The sequence below is a fragment of the Cibotium barometz genome, chromosome 34 (genome assembly GCF_041138505.1).
Source record: "Cibotium barometz isolate CiBa-2024 chromosome 34, ASM4113850v1, whole genome shotgun sequence".
In the NCBI taxonomy this organism is placed as follows: domain Eukaryota; kingdom Viridiplantae; phylum Streptophyta; class Polypodiopsida; order Cyatheales; family Cibotiaceae; genus Cibotium; species Cibotium barometz.
Genome location: NC_141079.1, coordinates 45,262,252 through 45,287,011, shown reverse-complemented (window position 1 = coordinate 45,287,011; position 24,760 = coordinate 45,262,252). Strand labels below are relative to the sequence as shown.

At 44.4% G+C, this 24,760-nt stretch overlaps 1 protein-coding gene across 2 annotated transcripts in view; it reads right to left on the bottom strand.

Moving 5' to 3' along the window:
* Positions 1-2,607: 2,607 nt before the first annotated feature.
* Positions 2,608-24,760, bottom strand: part of LOC147619085 (protein MID1-COMPLEMENTING ACTIVITY 1-like) — a 45,823-nt gene continuing 23,670 nt past the window's right edge. The window contains exons 5-7 of one of the 2 annotated variants that reach the window (XM_086774290.1): positions 3,842-3,948; positions 3,558-3,651; positions 2,608-3,370 (exon numbers count right to left, since the gene is read on the bottom strand). In XM_086774290.1, coding sequence (XP_086630416.1) covers positions 3,318-3,370; positions 3,558-3,651; positions 3,842-3,948 — 254 coding nt within the window. In that variant the 3' untranslated portion in view covers positions 2,608-3,317. The remainder of the gene's footprint in view (positions 3,371-3,557; positions 3,652-3,841; positions 3,949-24,760) is intronic. The other variant, XM_086774291.1, reaches the window with a different exon arrangement.

Genomic DNA, 24,760 nt, shown 5'->3' with positions numbered 1-24,760 from the left:
TGGGTGTACAATCCTGAGTGTAATATTCAACAAGCAAAAGCCTATTTTGGGTGATGCAAACGTACATATTCCCCTTTGATATCATGAAATTATTATTTAGATTCATGAGAATCCATATTTACTTAGTTGTGGTAGTGTTTTTTAAACATGCTTTTGTGCTTGAAGTGTGAAAATATCAATGAGCCAATTTTTTGAATTGCCTTAAAAATGTTGTTACTTTCAAAGCTTCTCATTTTAAGGGGATTCATGTGTGTGTGTGTGTGTGTGTGTGTGTGTGTGTGTGTGTGTGTGTGTGTGTGTGTGTGTGTGCCTCACTAAGGGTTGGGCAATTGGGAAGGTTTCATATTGCATCACACATTAATATATGTAACCACAATAAGCATAAATGGAATTTCAAGGTCAAATTAATCAAATTTAAGCCAACTTGGCATGGATCTTCATTATAATGGCTATCGATAGTTCATGCACTGATGTGATGGCACTAAGATATACCACATAATGTTCCTAGGAGACCATTAATGTTAAGCTCAAATGCTGATAAATCACAAAAACTTTAACCTATTTGAAATCATATGAGAGCATATGCCTTCAGATAGGTGGCTTCTATGCTATTGATTCCTCGAACTTATGCCACTTAAGTGAGGTACCATTTGTCTTCCCTGGCCATTGCCAAAATCAAGTTCCAAATCTTCTCCCCTCTTGCTTGCATTTCCACATCCTTTGAAAGGAGGGGAGTTTTTGCCTTTTATATTGGCCTACCTTATCTTGAGGCCCTTATACACATGATTTCTTTATAAGGTTATATATTGCAACTTTCAAATCCAAACTTTAGTGCTATGATGATAAATGAGAAAAACATTAACCTATTTGAAATCATATGAGAGCAAATGGCCTTGAATGAAATCAAATGAGATCATATAGAACTAAACTACAATAAACTTAACCTTATGAGCTAAAATCCAATAGACATCAATTAAGGACTCAAACCATGGCGGCAAGGTTCCACTATATGGACCTTAGTTTATTGAGCTCCTCTCATATGACCCTTCCTAGTCATGTCATTGGATCTCACACATGGTAAACAAAATTATAAATAATGAAAGGTTGACCCCTAGTATCTATCCTATAAGATGGTGCAAAATTTATGTACACAATGCAAACCTACATTTAGCCACTACAGCTTCTTTTTAATACCTTTATACTTACATGTTTGCAATGGGGGGAAGAGAGGCTCTTTCATCTTAGTTTTATGGATCACAAAGAAGTAGCCATGCACTTTCGTGGTATTGCATACTCATAGATGCACAATGCATACAAATAGATAGCCATTGACGTAGAGGCAATTTCATCTACAAAGGTCAAATCACTAATCATCAAAAAGTTGATCATATATTTGGGCCAATCTTTCTTTCCAAATGATTTTTTTCCATTTTTACCTTTCTTATTTAATGGGTTCTGAATTACATGCCGCTAGGTAGATTTGAACATAGGTGTTTTGGCAACTATGGAAAGAGTGAGTTGAGTTAAATTATGGGAATGCATATTTTTGCCTTACAAGTGGTTATATAGCATTTTACAACAACCATAAGGCAAACCATGCAACTCACTCAACAATTAGACCCAAGTGCCAAATTTGCATTCAATCTTGGGAACTATATAATGCAACTTAATAGGATCGGGTGTTCCGCGTCTTACTGGATGCTCGGATGGAATGAACATGCTTGATTAATGAACAAAGTCTTACTGGATGCTCGGATGGAATGAACATGCTTGATTAATGAACAAGAGTGCTAACCACATGGCCATGAGCTTTCTATGTCAAACGTGATACAAGGAGCCAAGCAACCATGCAAGTTGAAGGGTAGCCTATTTTGCTTACACATGTTGTAATCAAGGTTTTGCCTAGCATCTATGAGAATTAAGGTTCAAGTTGCAATATAGATGCTATATATGCATTTCGCCGAATTAACCTAAGAGGCCTTGAAAAGGAAAATAGAGAGAGAACTTCATCTTGGTGTTGCTCTGTTGATATTCTAGGCCATGGCTTAAGGAGGTTTGTTCAAAACATGTGGCCTTCATACCACATCAAAAAGTCAAAAGTCAAAAGTCAATTGGCTAAGTTTGGACTTGACTTTTCTTTATAGCTTCATTTGCTCCTATCCCATGGCTCCTTACATCACTAGTGAAGAAGGGTTATCACTCTTTAAGGGATTCTGTACCCAGCATCGTAAATTAAGCTGAGGCACTCATCTTTGCTTCACATTATAGATAAACACATGCAACCTGCAGGTGAATAATTGAACATCACTAAATTTTTGCACTAGATTATTTTATCTTTTGGTTCTTTCTTGGGGTCACTTGCTTAGAAGTGACAATTCCAACTACAATTTTTTGTATGTAGGATGTTCATCCCCAGTCTGACTCACATTTACTATAAAAAATAGTCATGCCAAGGTTTTAGGCTTAGAAGTAACAATTGCAATCAGTGCCTTCATTCTTATTCACAAAAAACAGTCATGTATCGATGCAAGGGTCCTTGACCTTTTTTACATTGTGTTAAGCTTCGTTTATTGATTAGTCTTTTTTGCTAAATTGAGAGGACCAGTCTTGATGCCAACAATTCAAACTCCTATACAAAAATCAAGCCATTAAGATTACATAGCATAACCTGAGCAAATTGTGAAGTGGAGGATGTTCCTCTCCCTATCCCACCTAGGTCAAAACTTGGGAGCTTGCCATCTTTAGGACCAGTCTTGATGCCAACAATTCAATCTCCTATACAAGAAAAAACCAAGCCAACAAGATTACATAGCATAACCTGAGCAAATTGAGCAGTGGAGGATGTTCCTCTCCCTATCCCACCTAGGTCAAAACTTGGGAGCTTGCCATCTTTAGGACCAGTCTTGATGCCAACAATTCAATCTCCTATACAAGAAAAAACCAAGCCAACAAGATTACATAGCATAACCTGAGCAAATTGAGCAGTGGAGGACGTTCCTCTCCCTATCCCACCTAAGTCAAAACTGGGGAGCTTGCCATCTTTTCTGAATAAATCAAGAATCCCATTTTATATCGAAACCTTACAAAAACGAAGCCAGAGCCCAAGAGCCTGCATCACTAGTGGACATACATATTACTACTGGACATCATGTGTAATTTCAACATGGGTATTCTTTTGCACAACTGGTTTTACTGCATGAAGAGATCTGTCACTGGCTGCTGAAGCCTTATCCAAGGCATAAGGAGCTAATTGTAGCACGGAGTCCTATGTATCAGCATGGCATTGGATGTACAGGCCAAAATACCTTGCCAGTTTTTCACCCATCTCTCACCATCTTCTGAGACTGGGGCGGGCTCATGTTTATGCCTGCTCAAGACAGAAGGAAACAAGGCATGTCTCTCTTTCAGTGGTGCAATCATACACTCTAGAAAGCACTAATATCAGACAACCATTATGATTTTGTATGGTGTTTGGTAGGTTCACTTCCTGCAAGCTGGATGCCTCCGCGTTGAAATGTAAATGGGTGACTGCAAGAAAATGCAATTGCATGGCATACCTTCTCCATCACGATCCATAATCTCATGCCATTCTTGAACAAGAGCACAATAGAAGCACATAACATGTGTGCAGAGATCTTCACAGCATCCACCCTGCAAGAACAAAAATATTTTTCAATATGTTTTTGAAGAACTAAACACCCAAAATATGTGGTCACAATGAAAGGTAAACCTGGAGAAGGCTCAACTCTTTGCACTGTAAAAACACCATAGGCTGGCTCAAAAAAACAATTGCTGTGGGTGCACCTTGAATTTGGTATGAAACAATCTGGATGACAATTACCTCAATGTTATACCGTTTGCGCAGCTTTCTCCTGTAGCAGCAAGTATAGCAGAAACAGCTCAATACCAGTGAGTATGTCAGGCAATCGTTGCATGCATCCTCGGGCACTGTTGGCAGGAGAGAGCACCATAAGAGAAAGAACAACCACAGCTCACTTTTACACAGAAAAATACACCTTTATATGCTCTTACAGCCTTTCTGATTCTATCATTCTATCCCTTATGCAGGAGCCCATATGACCATCCAACAAACTTTGGCACCAACCCACATGGAGAGATGAGACTCCAACAATAGATTGTCAACTCCCAATGCTGAAAATAATAAAATTGAGCCCCTTTTATAATAATCCTTGACTTCACGTTTTTTCTGCTTTTCATGTACGGATTTTAAAACTTCAGAAATAACCATGTTTCTTTGCCCCCACTTCCCCCCGGGCATGATTTCAACCAATTTTGATTTAAAAAAGAAATCTTATTCTTCTCTTCTTTCTCTTCCCCTTCACGATTTTCTTTAAAAGCCTGTAAAGATGAAACAAAGAAATAGATGAAAATTTTCTTGTGACTAGGTGTGTGCTCAAATTTTACTCCTTGGTCAATTTCACCTAGTTTCACACCCAACTGTTAAAATTTCTTACTAGTATTCCAGTAGCTCGTTTATTTCTCACTTTCCCCCAATTTACAAATCCTAATTTTACACTTTCAACCTCAATGGTCAAAACACAGTTTTGCCCAAATTCGACTTCTTGGTCAATTTATGTCACATGCACCCTATATTGAAGTGCTATGGACACACTGGCTCTACATCAGTGCAACATTTGTACAGTAGGATTACTCTTTTTGAGAACATTTTGTCGTATACCGTGACCACATTGTGAGCCCCAATCCAAGACATATCGGTCATGAGCTACATAGGTCAGTCTCCAAGACTTGAAAGCGCCCGCATGTGTCAATCCTCTTACCCACTTGGAGAATTCATCATATAAGTACATGGGCCAGCCCACAAGGCATGCTGCACCCTATTATGGGGATTACCTTGTATATGGTGCTAGACACCATATGCCACCCTTCTCGGCCAGCATAATCAGCATGTCGGCCATCATAAAAACATCATGGACAGATTATATGATCAGTCAGCCAGCGCAACATTTGATGCTAATTTTTTTGCATTTTTATCTTGTCCAATATGGCCAACAGCCCCTGAAGCAGACCAACCAGCAGCAAACAATCATATATAAGTAAACGCTCAGTCCATTGCGTAAATCATCAATCAGATTTTCAGTCCTCAAGCATTCAGGAGCAGATATGTGTGCCTAGATCCCCCGGCCTCTTGTGCATACATCCAACATTCAATACTTTATTGTGCTACAGTCCCCAAGGCCTCAGTGAAGATCCTCTTCTCAGCATTCAGCCAGCATATGTGCATCCCTCAGCAGTTCTAGGCTTGATTAGTGGTCATTGAAGAGTTATTCAAGGTGTCTTGGACAGTACATGGTCAGCCTGCGTTCAGTCTTCCTCGTCCTTGCGTTGGGCAGTCCTCACTCATCATTCATTGTCATTGTACAAAGTTCTCCAAAGAAATACAAGCAAATACTTCTACTTTAAGGGGGGGGGGGGGGGGGGGGGGGGGGGGGGGGGGGAAGGGGGGGGGGGGATTGGGCGGCCTATTGGGACCCAATCTGGTGTCGACTATCTATCTTCTCTCTCTATCCTAATGTAACTATTTGGCCTCCCTAGCTCCATTCACATAATGGAACCGTTGCCTAGACACTAGATTGGTGGAAGAATGCATGGGGATAGAGACCATAAGGTTTGTACACGAAAAAGCACCAGTTTTTGGTCAAAAAGCAAAGAAAAGCAAAAGGTATAACTAAGTTGACCGCAAGCCAAGAGCACCACTGGCAAGAGAGGATTGAGCAAGCTGCTTTTTCAAAAAGCAAGGCCCTAAAGCCAAAAAAGCAAAGCAGGCACGAAGATAGAGACCATGAGGTTTGTACATGAAAAGCACCAATTTTTGGTCAAAAAGTACAGAAAAGCAAAAAGTCAAACTGAGTTGACCAGCCAGGAGCACCATTGGCAAAGAGAGGATTGAGCAGGACCAAAAAGCAAAAAGCAACTCTAGGGCCAAAAAGAAATGCCCTAAAGCCGAAAAAGCAAATCACAAAGAATTCGCAAAAAGCTGGCCTTAATAAAAAGTGAAAAAGAGCAAAAGCAAAGTTTAAAAAAAGGAAAAACAAAGCTTGGCAAGCTTTTTGGCAAAAAGCAAGACCCCTCCCTGAAGTATAAAACTAGCATGAACCTCTCTTCATGATCATCATTGAGGCTTGGTGTTCATCATCATCACCCTGCTGTACGCCGCCTACTGGATTGTACGACTAACCACCTACCATACGACTACCAACACAGCCGCCAGCTGATCTGCCAATGCCGTCGCCACCTGTTGTGCGTCGTCGCCGCCGCCGCTTGACTGTGCCATATGGAACTACCACATGCACTTGATCTGTTGACTGCCTGTTGTTCTGTCTATACCACCGCCTACTGAAATGTTGTACGTACTACAGCCTGTGCCACAACTGAGTGCCTGCTGCCGACTAAATTGAGTGCCTGCTGCTACCATCAGTACCAACTGTCGTACAGCCACGTGGAACTCATACTCCCTTGTGCAGCCTCTTTTGGGTTGTTTCTGTTCCGGCTTGGGCAACAGAATCTACAGCTGATCATCATAAGCTTCACCCTACTAATGTATTGTGGGGCTAGATACTTACCTTCAGTTCTTTCTTTTCTTTTCCAGACAGTGTATCAGATGTCACATGGTTATAACTTTGGTCTCATAGGTCACTTTGGCCTTTTGAAGACGTTAATATAACATTTCATTTCATTTCATTTATTTATTTTTTCGTGAAATGTTGTTTTATATTATATGTAAAAAATGTACATCAGCCACATGGCTCACATAAAACCTATGGCCCCGAAAACCCCACAAAAGATCCTCTAAAGGATCATGACCATGGAAACCTGTACACTAATAAGAAAGCCTCCTAGCCAAATAAGCATCCCAGATAAAAGCATCAAAGATGAGCCAGCCGAGCCACCGTAGACCATAACGAAATAGCATCTGCATCAAGTAGCTGAGCTGAGAGAAGAGAAGAGAACTGCAAAGCAGCAAACTGTGGATATGTAGAATGTGCCCATGTATTCTAGACAAGGAATCAAAGAGGAACCCATTCCGTGTAGTCCAAATATGCCAAAGTCCTGTCCATCTAAGGAAATGGAATATCACAAGGTGACTGTCCGAAGTAATGACTTGAGAACAAATCCCAAATATCCACTGATGAGCCGAAACAGTAGACCTCTCTACTGCCTCCCAAACGCAAGAGACAAAAGACCAAATCTGACGGGCCATTGGACAACTCATGAACAGATGCATAACTATTTCAGTGCATGTCGTGCAGAAGAAGCAAGAGGCCAATGTAATTTTACGACGGCTAAGCTGATCCCGTGTAGGTAACCCTCCCACCAACATCCTCCAAATGAAAACCTTACCTTGGTAAGGGAGTTTAGACTGCCAACCACGCATAAGAGTTTTTTTCCACCATGATTTAGACTTGTGCAATCCCCACACCTTATTGGCCTTGGCTGAAACCCAATCTTTCTCAGATATGAGCTTATGATAGACCTAGTTAGCTGAAAGTGATATCAAGTCACCAGATTTACATAGTGTCCAATCAAGCCAAGGCTGATCTGCAGATGGCCGAGGTAATGGAGTAAAAGGCTCAACTACATGCATGATGTCAACCCATAGTGGCTGAAATGTCCGAGGAACCTTAAAGTGCTGCCGAATACGACAAAACGAATATGGCCTGTCAAACGACCAGGTATCACAGCATCTCGGATTCTAACCAAGCCTAACCTGACTATGCGGTTGAGTTGTATGCGTAAGGCATCTCTGTCTGGCCAAACAATGACACGCGACTCCACAAATGTTTCGAACTGCAAAGAGTTCAAAAGTAGTCTTTCATGACCAAGATCCCACCAAGCCAATAGTAGAACTTCATGCCAAGAAAGGAGAATATGCGATAAAATGTGAGAGAGCGAATACGGGCAGGATGAGCCGCATTCACAATGTCCCACCATGAAGCCTGCACACGTGTCCGTCCATGTGACAATCCCTCCAACTCAATCAAGTCACGAGCCATGAATACCCAAGGTTGCTCCTGCAAACACATATCCTGAAAAAGCGCCCACCTACGCGCCACCATATGCAAGCGGACATCCAGTAAAGCAACCCCACCCATTCTTTTGGGCGTCGTAATGTGATTCCAAGCTATCCATGTTTGACCCATAATATTTCCTTGCCTCTTCCACAGCATAAACCGAATGGGAGCAACCAAACGGAGAAGAGATTTGTGCGTCCAAGATAGCAAAGGCAAAAAATAGAAAATCATGCTAAGCATAATAACTTGAGCTACCTTAACCCTCACGTGCATAGGCCACCCTTGAGCTTTCCAATACACAAATTTATCCGAGATCCGAGCAGAAATCCAAGCAAGAAGCGCTTGGGGGTCCACATCCACACCCACCGGATACCCAAGATGACAAACAATGTCTCCTGTATGCACCACACGGCCTTGCCACCCTAATGCCTCAAGAGCAAATTCCGTGCATACAATGAGGGCTGATTTTGTTGAACAACCAATTGTTTGCCATGAGGGAGATGCAAACCAACCACTTCACCATGCGATGCCATAGCATCTAGGCGAGATAACATAGGATGAGTGGCAATAGCAAAGAAAAGAGGGCTAAGAGGACAACCCTGCCGGAGAGAACGGGTGAGATACATTGAGTTGACTTATCCCCACATGTCTCTCTCTCTCCCTTCTTCTCTGTGTATGTCTCCCACATGAAACCCTAATTCTCCCATTCAATACTTGATCTAAGGAGAGGTGTCACCAATTGGCCGACCATTTGGTCCATTCCCACATTTTTGCGTCTCGTTCACTTGAGGCCAGGCCGGTGTCTCATGTGAAGAGGCCAGTATTTTGCTGACATGGACGGGAGCCAGACTGGTGCCACCCGTGTGTTAGCAGGATGGTGTCGTATGGACGGGAGCCAGATTAGTGCCACCCGTGTATGACCTGGACTGTGTTCGATCCATGGGACTGTCACGCCATGGAAGAGCCAGTATTCGTGCCGTGTTTTACCTATGGGACTGTCACACCTAGGGAAACTCGTGCCTGGAACTGTGTCTTACCTATGGGACTGTCACTCCATAGGAAGACCAGGTTTTTATGTTTTATGTCGTGCCAGTTCTGTGCCGACAGATATTTTGTACATGTTCCATGAACGGGAGATATGTCCATGTTACTTTTTGCACATGCACACATATTTTGTATGCTTGAAACTGTTTTCGCATGACATGTATTCGTGTGTTTGCCTGCTTGACGTGTTACTTACTGAGCGGGGACGCCTGCCAGTGAGTCGTGAAGTGTGCCCTGTATTCTGACGAGTTTCAGTGCATGTGAACAGGTGGTAAGTATATGGTACATGTTGTTTTAAATGTTTTAAATACTAACCCTTTGATTTATAAGGTGAAGTGTTCACATTCATTTAAATGTGGGCACCACTTTGGGCACCCACTTTGGGGCCAAGGTGGGGAGCCCCATTTAAGTGAGTGTGGGGGTGGGCAAAGGCACCTACCCAAACTCCCCCACCCTCATGCAAGCGTGGAGTTAAACTTCACATGAATTTTATTAAAAAAGCGCCGTCCTTCAAGCGTGGGACATGATCGCTTCTTCCTAACGTGGATTTTCATCACCCGATTCAAACTTCACATGAATTTTATTAAAAAAGCGCCGTCCTTCAAGCGTGGGACATGATCGCTTCTTCCTAACGTGGATTTTCATCACCCGATTCTCCTTCCACAAGCGTGGGACATGATCGCTTCTTCCTAACGTGGATTTTCATCACCCGATTCTCCTTCCACGTGAAGACCAAGAAGTCGTCACCTACGCCTCTGCTCCTACAGCAATAAGTTTAGGCTATAATGTGGCTGCTCTGAGACGTGGACTCTCTACAGACGTGGCCACCTCCACCAGGACTATTGTGGCTGCTCTCACAGGCGGCTGTGGTCTCTCGTGGTGGTGCTTGTTTTGTTAGTTCTACACGAGACTGCTCCTTCATCAACAAGGGAGGTTTCATCTTCATCATTCCGCAAGATTTGGTCTTTTATCAACCAATTACAAGTAAGTGATTTTCAGATTTGAGTAAAGCATTTAATGTTTAAATCTGGTAAAAGATTCGTCCCGCTCGGCCTACACCCGTTCGGTGCCGGGTTGTCCAAGCTATATGGGCGAACCTCGGTCCAAAGGTGCTGAGATCGGGAGAGCCAGGCGTTAGTACGAGAGCGCCTGTCTGTGCGTGGTCTCGGAACACCAGTGTGGTGCTCTCTGCGGAGTCTAGTGAAAGCACAGGACCGTAGCGATTGGACCACACCAGTGGTCGTACTGCTTCGAGTATTCATCATCGAAATCCGAGCCTACTTGTTTGGTATTGTTTTCATATGTACATGGACATTATCTGGTTCTCAGAACCCATGGAGCATTGTATTCATTAAATACTCCCAATAAATATATCATATATTGAGGGGGGGGTCGGCCCGTTCCGGCCCCAGTGCTGGTGTCCATTTTTTCATTTCTGCTCATTTAAATTCAAGTTGTTTTTAAGTTGTCCATTTCATATTTGTGGTTTTAAAGTTGTGCTATTAAGCGTGTGGGTGTCCAACGGAGTCTTTCCCACTTGACGGGATCGGTTTCATTGGTATCAGAGCACGGTTGTTTCCCTCTTCCTAGTGGGGAAACGAACCTGTGTACTGGACATCCCGCTTTTAGCAAACTTTGAACACAATGGACAGCCAAGGCAACCCTTTGGAAGTACCAAATTCGAGGGGTCCCTCTAGTGCTTCTCGTGGGTCTGATGCCCTGCGTGGTAGGCACAAGCCCCTTGAAAGGGTTATGGATAGTGAATCCAAAGGTCAACTGTCTCCAGGAAAGACAGTTATGCTTGAACAAGACCCTGATGCTATGAAAGCTGAAATGGAACATATGAGAAAACTTTTGCAGGCTCAAGAGCAAGAATTGAAGTTTTTGCATGAAGATCCTCATCTACAAAGTGCTATTGAAGCCAGGAAGGCTGATGCTATGGTTGATGTAACCTTTGAATCAATGGCTCGTGAAGTGGGCAAGAAACCAAGGGAGTTGGCACTTGCCTATCTCCTTCGCAAAGGTGATATCAAAGAGGGGGATGACGGGGAGCTGATTTTCAGAAATCCACCTCGTTTGAAGCATGGAGATCCCGCATCCCAGAGGCTGAAATCTTATATGCAAAAGGAAGAGGTGACTGTCACCTCTCGTCATGCATCCTCTCCCCAAGGCACTAAGCCTGACAGACATATGTATGCCAGTGCTCATGGAGGGCATGAGAGTCACATGCATGCAAGATATGTATCTCATGGAGACAGGTCTGCTTCCAGAAAAATTTTGCCTTCTGAGTTGTCTCATGAAGAGACTATGCCTTATGCAGGTAAGTCACATGCATCTGAGCTTCGAGTTCGTGGAGCACATGCCACCGTGCACTTTTCATGTTTGATGACTGTGCAACTGACAATTTCATCTCTATGCAAATGGCAGCTGCATTGGGTATTGAGGTTGAAAACATGGGACCTCAGATTGAAGCCGAAGCTGCATTTATTGGTAAAGAGGTGCAGGTTACCCCTTTGATTGGGAAGTTGCGTATTCATATACAGGGCTATCTTGATAATGAGCATTTCCTAGTTGCTCCTTTGAATGGATGTGATGTATTGTTGGGCAAGCCGTGGCATCATAGGCTTGAGCCCCGCAAAGACTACAAGTCCAATATGATTTCCTTTATGCATAAAGGCCACATGCACTTTATTGATGCTGGCAAAGAAGGGGATTCCATCCCAGTTGTATCACACATCCAAATTAATAAAGCAATGAAAAAGAGTCTTTCAGCGTACTTGGTTTTTGTGCGTGATAGTCTTGTGCCAAATCAACAAAATGTGGATGCTATGTCTAATGATAGGCTGAATTTTCTTAATGCATTCAAAGACTGTTTTGCTGACTCATTGCCAGGTGAATTACCTCCCCAAAGGCCCGAAGATCACCGCATAGATCTTGTGCCAGGTAGTTCTCCACCTAACAAACCCGCATACCGAGTGAGTGCTGCACAACAAGAGGAAATTATGAAGCAGGTAAACGAGCTTTTAGAGAAAGGTTTGGTTCAGCCCAGTTCCTCACCTTACTGCTCTCCTGTGCTTCTAGTTCAAAAGAAGGACGGATCATTCCGTATGCGTGTAGACTATAGAGCTTTGAACAAGCTTACCATCAAGAACAGATTCCCAATTCCACGTATTGATGATATCTTGGATAAGCTTGATGGCTCAGCTTGCTTTAGCAGACTTGATTTGAAGAGTGGTTATCACCAGATCCGAGTGGTGCCACAAGATGTCCATAAGACTGCATTCAGGACAGCCTTCGGATTATATGAATTCTTGGTAATGCCTTTTGGTCTCACCAATGCTCCTGCTACTTTTAATCGTATGATGGATAGGATATTCCGATCCCATCGCAAGTTTACAGGAGTCTTCTTTGATGATATCTTGGTTTTCTCCAAGAATGAGCAGGAACACAGAACTCATTTGGTCACAGTGTTCAAAGAGTTGCGGAAGCATAAACTTTTCGTCAATGCCAAGAAAAGTGAGTTTTTCCTTTCAGAGATTCATTATCTGGGACATATTGTATCCAAGGATGGAGTTACAATGGATCCTGCAAAGATAGAGACTATTCAGAATTGGCCCGAATTGCAAAACGTACATCAAGTACGTAGTTTTCTGGGATTATGTTCGTATTACAGGCGTTTCATAAGGCATTTTGCCATGATTGCCACTCCTCTACATGATCTCACGAAGAAGAAAACTGTTTTCAAATGGACTTCAAAGGAACAGGATGCTTTCTTGCAACTCAAGCATGCGATCATATGTGGACCAGTATTGATTGTTCCTGACTTGCACAAGTCATTCGTGGTTGAATGTGATGCTTGTGGTGATTGCATAGGAGCTGTCCTAAATCAAGAAGGGCATGCAGTTGCATACGAGAGCCGTCGTTTGCATGATGCTGAGCTTCATATGGATATCTATGAGAAAGAGCTCTTGGCTGTAATTCACGCCTTAAAGATTTGGAAACACTACCTTCTTGGGGCTGAATTTGTGGTCAAGACAGATCATCAAAGCTTGAGATATTTTCTATCTCAAACCAAGCTTTCAGAAAAGCAAATGAGAATGGCAAATTTTCTTTCCATGTTTCATTTTCAGATTGTGCATACTCCAGGAAAGAAAAATGTCGTGGCCGATGCACTATCTAGGAGGCCTTATATTGCTGCAGTCTCAGTGGCCTCTCATGGAGATCTATCTGCTATGAGAGATTTGTATCATTTGGATGCTGATTTTTGCCATATATGGACTGATTTGATGGCTCGTCATTCACATGCCTCTTATGTTATCAATGAGAGTTATCTCATGAAGGATAATTGCCTATGTGTGGTGAAGGATTTGCGTCCAAAGGTTATGGACGAATGTCACGCTCCACCTTATGCTGGTCATAGAGGTATTATGCCTACTACTCGCATGATTGAGAGGTACTTCTTTTGGCCGAGCATGCGTAAAGACATTGAGGCTTATGTGCGTGCATGTATTACTTGCCAAAAGGTGAAATTTGACAGGCAAAAGCCTCCAGGTTTGCTTCAGCCATTGCCTATTCCCTCGCAACCTTGGGAAAGTATCACGATGGATTTTATTATGGATTTGCCTAGATCCCAGCATGGGAATGATGCTATTTGGACTATTGTGGACAGGTTTAGCAAGCAAGCTCACTTCTTGCCTGTCAAGAAAACCATCAAAGCTGATCATATGGTAAAGCTTTTTCTTGCTAACATTTTCAAGCATCATGGTATGCCTAAATCCATTGTTGGGGATAGAGATCCCAGGACTACAAGCCTATTTTGGAGGGCTTTGTTTGATAATATGGGTACTAAGCTTGAGTTTTCATCAGCTTATCATCCCCAAACGGATGGCCAAAGTGAAGCTGCAAATTCAGCTGTGTTGGATTTATTGAAATGTTATGTGGCAGATCAAAAGAGTGCATGGGAGAAGTATCTTCCACTTGTTGAGTTTGCCTACAACAATACAATCCATGCTTCTACAGGAAAGGCTCCGTTTGAGATTATTTATGGCAGAGTGGTCTTGCCACCCATCCTTCGTACAAAGGATGAGATTTTTGCAGCTGATGAATATGTTCGTGACTTGGATGTTGCCTTTGGTCAGGTGCGGACAGCCATTGCAAGATCTCAGGATAAGCATAAAAAGGCTGCTGACAAGCATAGAAGGGACATGGAAGTCAAAGAAGGTGATTGGGTATTGCTGAAATTTGAGAAGGCTAGGCTTCGAAAGAGGCCAGGACGAGAAGGATCATATCCTAAGCTTTCTCCTCGCTATTATGGACCCTTCAAGGTGATTCACAAAATCAATGAAGTGTCCTACAGGCTTGCTTTACCTAGTCATTGGAAGATTCACAATGCTTTTCATGTGAGTCTATTTCGGAAATATGTGGGGCCAGATCCTGATGAGCCTGTCACAGAAGATCCGCCAGAGATTGAAGAGCTTGAGAAGATCCTCCAGCCAGAACAGATTGTTTTTCACAAGGAGAGAAAGCTACCTGCAGGAAAGCTTTCCAGGAGATACCTTGTGAAGTTTAAAAATTATTTGCCTATTGATGCCAAATGGGTAAATGAGGATTATTTTGCAGATTATCCGCAATTGTTGCAGGCATATCTTGAGGCTTTTAAGTTGAGGTCAACTCTTTAGAAGCCCGGGGGGATGTCACCAATTGGCCGACCATTTGGTCCATTCCCACATTTTTGCGTCTCGTTCACTTGAGGCCAGGCCGGTGTCTCATGTGAAGAGGCCAGTATTTTGCTGACATGGACGGGAGCCAGACTGGTGCCACCCGTGTGTTAGCAGGATGGTGTCGTATGGACGGGAGCCAGATTAGTGCCACCCGTGTATGACCTGGACTGTGTTCGATCCATGGGACTGTCACGCCATGGAAGAGCCAGTATTCGTGCCGTGTTTTACCTATGGGACTGTCACACCTAGGGAAACTCGTGCCTGGAACTGTGTCTTACCTATGGGACTGTCACTCCATAGGAAGACCAGGTTTTTATGTTTTATGTCGTGCCAGTTCTGTGCCGACAGATATTTTGTACATGTTCCATGAACGGGAGATATGTCCATGTTACTTTTTGCACATGCACACATATTTTGTATGCTTGAAACTGTTTTCGCATGACATGTATTCGTGTGTTTGCCTGCTTGACGTGTTACTTACTGAGCGGGGACGCCTGCCAGTGAGTCGTGAAGTGTGCCCTGTATTCTGACGAGTTTCAGTGCATGTGAACAGGTGGTAAGTATATGGTACATGTTGTTTTAAATGTTTTAAATACTAACCCTTTGATTTATAAGGTGAAGTGTTCACATTCATTTAAATGTGGGCACCACTTTGGGCACCCACTTTGGGGCCAAGGTGGGGAGCCCCATTTAAGTGAGTGTGGGGGTGGGCAAAGGCACCTACCCAAACTCCCCCACCCTCATGCAAGCGTGGAGTTAAACTCCACATGAATTTTATTAAAAAAGCGCCGTCCTTCAAGCGTGGGACATGATCGCTTCTTCCTAACGTGGATTTTCATCACCCGATTCTCCTTCCACGTGAAGACCAAGAAGTCGTCACCTACGCCTCTGCTCCTACAGCAATCAGGCGCAGGCTTTTTCCCCATCTCTGCTGGCGACTAAATTTACAGCAGGCGGCTCTTTTATTATGCACGTACCTGTCCCCAGGCGGCTGGCTGTGAACTGCACAGCAGGTGGCCACTCATCTCCTTACTGCTGCGCCTGCCCCTCTACAGGCGGCTGAACCATGCTGCTGGTGGCTGCGTTGAAATCTGCAAGGTACTGCTTATGCTGCTGCTGCCTGCGCCAAAATCTCTACAGGCAGTTGAATGTGTTGCTGGCTGCGCCTACTACCCTAGGCGACTGCTGAATCTGCCCCTTCACAAGGCTATGCTGTGGCTGCTCTGAGACGTGGACTCTCTACAGACGTGGCCACCTCCACCAGGACTATTGTGGCTGCTCTCACAGGCGGCTGTGGTCTCTCGTGGTGGTGCTTGTTTTGTTAGTTCTACACGAGACTGCTCCTTCATCAACAAGGGAGGTTTCATCTTCATCATTCCGCAAGATTTGGTCTTTTATCAACCAATTACAAGTAAGTGATTTTCAGATTTGAGTAAAGCATTTAATGTTTAAATCTGGCAAAAGATTCGTCCCGCTCGGCCTACACCCGTTCGGTGCCGGGTTGTCCAAGCTATATGGGCGAACCTCGGTCCAAAGGTGCTGAGATCGGGAGAGCCAGGCGTTAGTACGAGAGCGCCTGTCTGTGCGTGGTCTCGGAACACCAGTGTGGTGCTCTCTGCGGAGTCCAGTGAAAGCACAGGACCGTAGCGATTGGACCACACCAGTGGTCGTACTGCTTCGAGTATTCATCATCGAAATCCGAGCCTACTTGTTTGGTATTGTTTTCATATGTACATGGACATTATCTGGTTCTCAGAACCCATGGAGCATTGTATTCATTAAATACTCCCAATAAATATATCATATATTGAGGGGGGGGTCGGCCCGTTCCGGCCCCAGTGCTGGTGTCCATTTTTCCATTTCTGCTCATTTAAATTCAAGTTGTTTTTAAGTTGTCCATTTCATATTTGTGGTTTTAAAGTTGTGCTATTAAGCGTGTGGGTGTCCAACGGAGTCTTTCCCACTTGACGGGATCGGTTTCAAGAGGACAACACTTCAACTGATCAGCATACATGGATCTACCTGATATACATTTTCTAGTATTTTCCACTATTTTCTACTCACTATCATCTCGGAGTCTTACAATCCTGTTCTTATAACCGTAGGACAATCAGTTTAGTGTACTTTTTAGTCTCATTTAATTGTTCTCTTTGATGAGACACCAACTTCAGATGTACTCTCAGTTTTAGTCTCATAGGCCACTATGGCCTCTTAGATTTCTCTCCTGGATACGTAGTAGAATCTATCACAGCACGCCCTACTAGGCTTACAGTGGTATCAAAGCAAGATTTCTCTCGAGGAATCTTTCTTGGGGTGACAGAGCCACATGTCGAGAGTAGAGGGCAACCAAGGGCCTAATGAAGGGAACAACTATGAGGCCGATCCAAGACTTCAGGATGATAACCAGGGTCATCGATCCATTACTCATGAGACCACGGCCATATCGTCAAAAGAGTACAATGATTTTCAGCAATTCCGGAGTTTGCTCAGGGATGAATAATTCCTTGCTTGGATAGCCAAGAGGGAACAAGACAAAAGAAGGACTAAAATGTTTGAAGACTTCATCAAAGATAGAGCCACCGAAGCCAAAGGAGTTGAAGCTGCAAAGCCTATCTTCGTGCCAAAGGAATCACCATTGCGGAAGGACCTAGAGCCACCAAGTCTGTTTCTTGTGGAGGAGGCAAGAAGGCTATTCCTAGCCCTGCCATCTCAGATTTAGCTTCTTCAGGACAAGCAAGAGAAAGGAAGACAAAGGAGCCAACAACAACCGGCAAAGTGGACTTCAAGCCGGGAGAGAAGAGTGTCAAGTTCAATGCTTTCTATAGAAAGCAAGATACACAAAAAGCTTTATCTTTTATTAAGCAATTTGATTCCACCTTTGGAGGAGAGGACTTCTCCGAAAAGTCCAAGCTTCGCATACACTTGAAGGATGCCGCCTTAAATTGGTGGCTAAAGGTGGTACAAGAAGGAACTCGGCCAGAGACGTGGACCGACTTCAAGGTTATGTTCAACAAGAAGTTTCTACCCGCAACCTTTGAAGCGGATGTGCAAAAAGAGTGGGATGAGGTAAAGCAGAAAGTCGGTGAGAATGTGGCAACTTATCTTAACAATTTTTCAGCTGTTTCATTGAAGTCTACTTCTTATAATCCTATTTCACCGATAATGGAAATTTGTAAGTTTGTGAATGGACCTAAACCTAAGCTTATGCAAGCAGTGTATATGGCTGGTCCGAAAATTTTGGAGGAAGCCCAAGACAAAGCTTTGCAAGCCGAGGCTTTACACATGCCTTGGTGGGCAAAACGAAGAATGACAACCGGGATCCACCTCAAAAGAAGAGTTTAAAGACGGATCCCAATCGAGAACTGGGACTCAAGAGAAGAAGGATAGGAGCGGAGACAAACCTCCTCCACTCTTTCAAAGGAAATTGCCCCACAAGCAACTTGAGGAATATGTCAAGGAAGGAAAGTGTTTTCAATGTGGAAAGAAGGGACACATGGCTGTAAAATGTCCCGACAAGCCAAAGCAAGAAGCCAAGCAAGAGACCCGAAGATCATCAAATTGACATCATGCTAGGAAGTTCATCAAGTGGTTTGCAGTGGTTGCTAGTCCATTGCATGATTTGACAAAGAAAGCCGTGGGATTTCGGTGGACCAAAGCTGAAAAAGAATCCTTTAAAGCATTGAAATTTTATGCTAGCAAAGAACCGATGTTGCTTATTCTAGATTTGTCAAAGCCTTTTGTGGTTGAATGTGATACCTCAAGAGATTGCATTAGAGCAGTTTTGAACCAAGAGGGCCATGTTGTGGCCTATGAAAGTCGAAGACTTCAAAGAGCCAAAAAGACCGCACCCACATATCAGAAAGAGTTGATGGCTATCATTCATGCAATGAAGATTTAGAAGCATTATCTTATGGGTGTTGAGTTTGTTATCAAGACGGATCATCAAAGTCTTAGGTACTTTATGTCCCAACCTAAGATATCCAAAAAGCATATAAGATGGGCTAGTTATTTGGCCCAATTTCATTTCCAAATTATGCATACTCATGGAAAAGACAACAAGGTAGCGGATGCATTATCTCAGAGACCCATGAGCCATGCAGTTTCTATGGGATATCATATGGATTTTACTTTGATGAAAGATCTTTATGCTATCGATGAGGATTTCAAGGATATTTGGAACAAATTGCAGAATGGAGATTTGGTGACCTCCTATGTCATCAAGGAGGGTTTCCTTATGATGCGAACCCGGTTATGTGTGACAAAAGATTTGAGGCCAAAAGTGTTGGAAGAATACCATGCTCCACCCTACATGGGACATAGAGGCATCTTGACTACAACTCAAGCTTTGGAGAGCTATTTCTATTGGCCTAGTATGAGAAAGAACATTGACCGATATGTTCGAGAACGTTTGGTTTGTCAAAAGGTCAAGTTTGATCAACAAAAGCCAACATAATTATTGCAACCATTGCCGATCCCGAATATTCCATAGGAGAGTATTGCTATGGATTTTATCTTTGGATTGCCAAAGTCAAGAAATGGGAATGATGGTATATGGACTATTATTGATAGATTCAATAAGCAAGCCCACTTCATTAGAATGAAGAAGACCATTCGCACACAACATATCGCAAGATTGTTTATTTAATAGATTTTCAAGCACCATGGATTGCCTAAGTCCATTGTGGGGGATAGAGATCCTCGAACTAACAGATTCTTTTGGAGAGCTCTTTTCGACAATATGGAGACAAAGCTGAATTTCTCTTCGGCTTATCATCCTCAAGCCTATCTATGGGCAAAGTGAGATTGCAAACCTCACTATCTTGGATATGCTAAAGTGCTATGCTCACAAAGCGAAGGATCAATGGGAGAAGAATTTGCCTTTGGTTGAGTATGCTTACAACAACACCGTTCATTTATCTACAGACAAAGCTCCTTTTGAGATCATCTATGGCAAATCATTATTGTTGCCCATGCTTAGAACCAAGGAAGACATCTTCCATGCGGATGAGTTTGTTCGAGATTTGGATACAGCTTTTGCACAGGTTCGAAAGGCTATTGAGACATCTCAAGCCAAGCAAAAGAAAGCTGCATATAAGCATAGAAGGAAGGTTTCATTTGAAGAAGGGAATTGGGTCTTGTTGAGATTTGAGAAAGCAATACTTAGAAAGTCTAATGCCAAGGAGCACAAGGACCCAAAGCTTGCTCCTAGGTATTATGGATCTTTTCAAATTACAAAGACGATCAATGATGTATGTTATCAGTTGGACCTTCTAGATCATTGGAGGATACATAATGCCTTCCATGTGAGTTTATTAAAACCATATACGGGACCACCCCCAAAGAAGCCTTTATTGGAGGATCCACCAGAGGTGGAAGAGCAAGAAGAAATTTTGTAACCAGAACAGATTGTGTTTCATTCTATGAGAAAAAAAGGAAAGACAGTGGTCAGAAAGTTTCTCTTGAAATTCAAGAATTATTTGCCATTGGATGCCAAACGGATGCCAAAGGAGTACTTCAAGGACTATCTAGAGATACTTCAAGTTTATGAGGAAGCAGTTGGTCGAGATGTATTTGAAGTACAAGCATAGACGTCTTGCAAACAAGACAGATTCAAGAGGGAGGGATTGTATGATCATTATTTTGCTTATGTAATGGTTAATTGAACATGCTCTAGTTTGGTCAGTTGCATACCAGACCACCCAAGAAGTAAGACTTATATTTGGGTGGAAGTAATGCTAGATGACCCATTGGGTGGCCTTTGTGCCAGATGCCTTCGATTTCACGATCGGGTGGTCGTGGTGACCTCGGGCGGTCAATGCGACCAGATGGCCCAGAGGGCCAGATGACTATTGATGAACACTCGGGCGGTTATAGTGACCAGATGGCCCTCATGATTGACTGAGCGGTTTCCTTGGGGAGCCAAATAGCTCAAGAGTGGTTTCCGATGAGACCAAATGCTCGACCGTTGACAGGGCAATCCATGAACACGAGGATCTTTACATGTGCATTGCATATTGATGTATGTTTGAATTTATTAGACTTTGTGTGTTGTTTTTAATGCATGGACAATGCTTAAATTTATGGCATGTGATAGTCCACTGGGCTCCAGACTACCTGGCCAATACTTGGAATACCCAATAGACGCAATGATGCATTCTTGTTTGTTGACTATATTGTGTCTAGTTTTTGTAGGAGGTAAATTTCTTTTATCTAACACAAGTCACGAGGAAAAACCATCAAGGACAAAGCCATTGGTCAAAGATAAGACATTGAGATGTTGCCAGATGAGCAAATGACATCACAAATATGGGGATGTCCAGATGCACAAGACTCGCCAGATGGGGCTCGTACTTGGAACGTATGCATATACTTGGTACACTTGTACTCCGCAATTGAGGACAACTCAATATAAGAGGGAGGAAATGTAACTATTTGGCCTTCCTAGCTCTATTCACATGATGGAACCCTTGCCCGGACACTAGATTGGTGAAAGAAGGCACGACCATAAGGTTAGTACATGAAAAAGTACCAGTTTTGGGTCAAAAAGAAGAGAAGCAAAAGGTCAAACTAAGTTGACCGCAAGCCAAGAGCACCACTGGCAAGAGAGGATTGAGCAAGACCAAAGCCGCTTTTTCAAAAAGTAGCTCTACGGCCAAAAAGCAAGGCCCTAAAGCCGAAAAAGCAAAGCACAAAGAATTTGAGAAAAGCTAGCCTTATTTGAATAAGTATTTTATTATAAAAAAGTGAAAAAAAAAAAAGGAAAAGCAAAGTTTAAAAAAAGGAAAAGCAAAAGCTTGGCAAGCTTTTTGACAAAAAAGCAGGACCCCCCTCCCCCCCCCCCCCCTCTCCTCAAGTATAAAACTAGCATGAACCTCTCTTCATGATCATTATCGAAGTTTGGTATTTATCATCATCACCATGTTGTGCGCCGCCCACTGGATTGTACGATTAAGCTGCACCGTACCACCTACTGTACGACTGCAAGTGCCGCCACCAGCTGATCTACCAATGCCACCGCCACCTGCTATGTGCCGCTGCCGCCTGATTGTGCCATACGGAACTGCCACCTGCGCCTGATCTACTGACTACTAGCACTATACAATTACCTACTGTTCTGTTCGTACGACCGCTTGCTGAGCTGTTGTCCGTACTACAACCTGCACCACGTCACCAACATGATGCCAATCGAACTGAGTGCCTACTGCTGCCATCAGTACCAACTGCTGTACTGCCACGTGGAACTGCTCCAGTTCATACTTCCCTGTGCGGCCTCTTTTGAGTTGTTTCTATTCCGGCTTGGACGACAAAATCTCCAACTCGTCATCATAAGCTGCATCATCTATCCATATCTCTCGATACCTCATCTACAAGTATCGGCGATGCACAAATCATGTAAATCATGAGAGAGCTCGATTGCCAACCCCTGAACGGGGGCAGACACCGACTCTGTATCATATTCCATCCTCGGTGCTGCACTCAAGGGAAAGGAGATCGTCATCGCGCCACTCCCTAGAGTGATGAAACACCACACAAATCCAAATGGGAGCCACCATCTCCTCGAACATAGCAGTTCCTTCAAATCGGTAAACATTGGAAGAAATTGTAATCCACTCGTTGCCCTAGAACCCAAGGGAGGCCTCCTCGTGACTCTAGAGGGAGAGCCCTCACTAGAGAGGCAGCGATGGTCATCTCTACCAGCTCCGAGAAATGATGAATCAGGCAGGTGGACTGAACTCGCCGCCTACCTCCGCTCCAAGTCTAGCGTGGCCGGAATGCTTCGAAGAGGCGGAAGGGGAGGGGAGAGGGGGGTTCGAAGGAGTCGGACCAAAAGAAGTTGCTAAAGGGAGAGCTGAAGCCGAAGTTTCGTTTTTTTTTTTTTGGTGGGGGGGGGGGGGGGGTCGGGACCGCTGAGGAGAGGGAGAAGGAAAAGGAGGGGAGGAATCGACCTAGGAGGGAGGGGGAGGCTGGGGATGCGAGGAAGGGCCTGCTGATGGCTCGGTAGGGCCTAAAGGCCCTGCAGGGATCTTGGAACCTAGAGAGGGACCTCCATAAATCCGGGGCCGGAGGTGAGTTTCGGGGGGGGGGGGATTGCCGCCAGGGGGCTGCTGGGTAAATGCTCAAAACGGTTCTCTAATGAAACTATATCCTCCTATGCCCTGACAGCCTGTCACGCCCGAAAGTGCCACTCTGCTCTGGAAGTCGACTGGCAGCTCTGTCTCGGGCCAACAGTCTACTACTCTCCTGCGTCAATGGCCGCCGGATCTTGGTGCTCTGCTACCTGGGGACCAGCTTCCCTCCCAACCCCCTGACGAGGATCTGAGTTGGACCCGGGGACCGGGGGGGGGGACTAGAGGCGGTCTCCTTGAATGACGACGAGGACAAGCTCTAGCGAGATGTCCCATCTGCCTGCATATGAAGCATTAGCTTGGGAGGCCAGAGCACTCCACTCTTTGCACGATAGGGGCTTCCCGGAGGCAAGCAAGGGATATGGCATGAGGCACTGTCTCCGGAGAGGCTACACAGATACAAAGGGATGGAATCCCGGCTGCCCGAGCAAGAACCGAAGTGACAATGGAGGGGGGTTCCATCACTCTCCCGATAGCACCACCTATCATCTCTACACTTGGACATAACATGTACAAAGGGCCACACCAGAGGGAGGCAACCCCAAGACAAAACTCTAGAGCATTCCACTCCAAGAACTCAGACAATGCACCTAAACTTACTCCAAACCAAAAGACTAAGGAGGATAAGATTGGTGCTAAATTGAGTCAGATCTGAAAAAGACCAGTATCAACGTGAAGGACACTATTTCTAGTGTCACAATGGGACATACATTGAAGACCTGTCCCAAGAAGACCCAAACCCCAACCCCAGCCCCTGCCTCCATAGCGATGGTGGTGAGTCAGTGGGGCATTGCCACCGGGGGACTACTGAGTAAATGCTCGAAACGGTTCTCTGATGAAACTATATCCTCTCACGCCCGACGGTGCCACTCTGCTCTGGAAGTCGGCTGGCAGCTCTGTCGTGGGCCAACGGTCTACTACTCTCCTACGTGGCCGCCGGATCTTGTGCTTTGCTACCTGGGGGCCAACTTCCCTCCCACCCCCCTGACGAGGATCTCAGTTGGACCCGCGGGGGTTGGGGGGGGGGGGGGGGGGGGGGGGTTACACCAGAGGCGGTCCCATCTGCCTCCATATGAAGCATTAGCTTGGGAGGCCAGAGTACTCCACTCTTTGCACGATAGGGGCTTCCCAAAGGCAAGCAAGAGATATGGCATGAGGCATTGTCTCCGGAGAGGCTACACAGATATGAAGGGATGGAATCCCGGCTACCCGAGCAAGAAACCGAAGTGACAATGGAGGGGGATTCCATCACTCTCCCGATAGCACCACCTATCATCTCTACACTTGGACATAACATGTACAAAGGGCCACAACAGAGGGGGCTGACCCCAAGACAAAACTCTAGAGCATCCCACTCCACGAACTCAGACAATGCACCTAAACTTACTCCAAACCAAAAGACTAAGGAGGATAATATTGGTGCTAAATTGAGTCAGATCTGAAAAAGACCAGTATCAATGTGAAGGACACTATTTCTAGTGTCATGATGGGACATGCATTGAAGACCTGTCCCAAGAAGACCCCGACCCGAGCCCCTGCCTCCGTAGCAATGGTGGTGAGTCAGCCCCGAGAGCTAGAAGACACATGGGAGGGGAACAAAGACCAAAAGTATGAGCACAATGAGCTACTCAAGTGTTTTGGCTATATTTGTGGACAACGGTAGAACGGAGTACGTAATTACTAGGCAGGCTGCTCAACGGGCCCACTTCACTTTATCTTTGGTGGAATGAGAAGTTTAGGGATTTGGCACAAGTATGAGCACAAGCATCAAAGTTGAAGCCATGCCGAGGTGGTCATTCAAGGCACAAAATTATCGCAT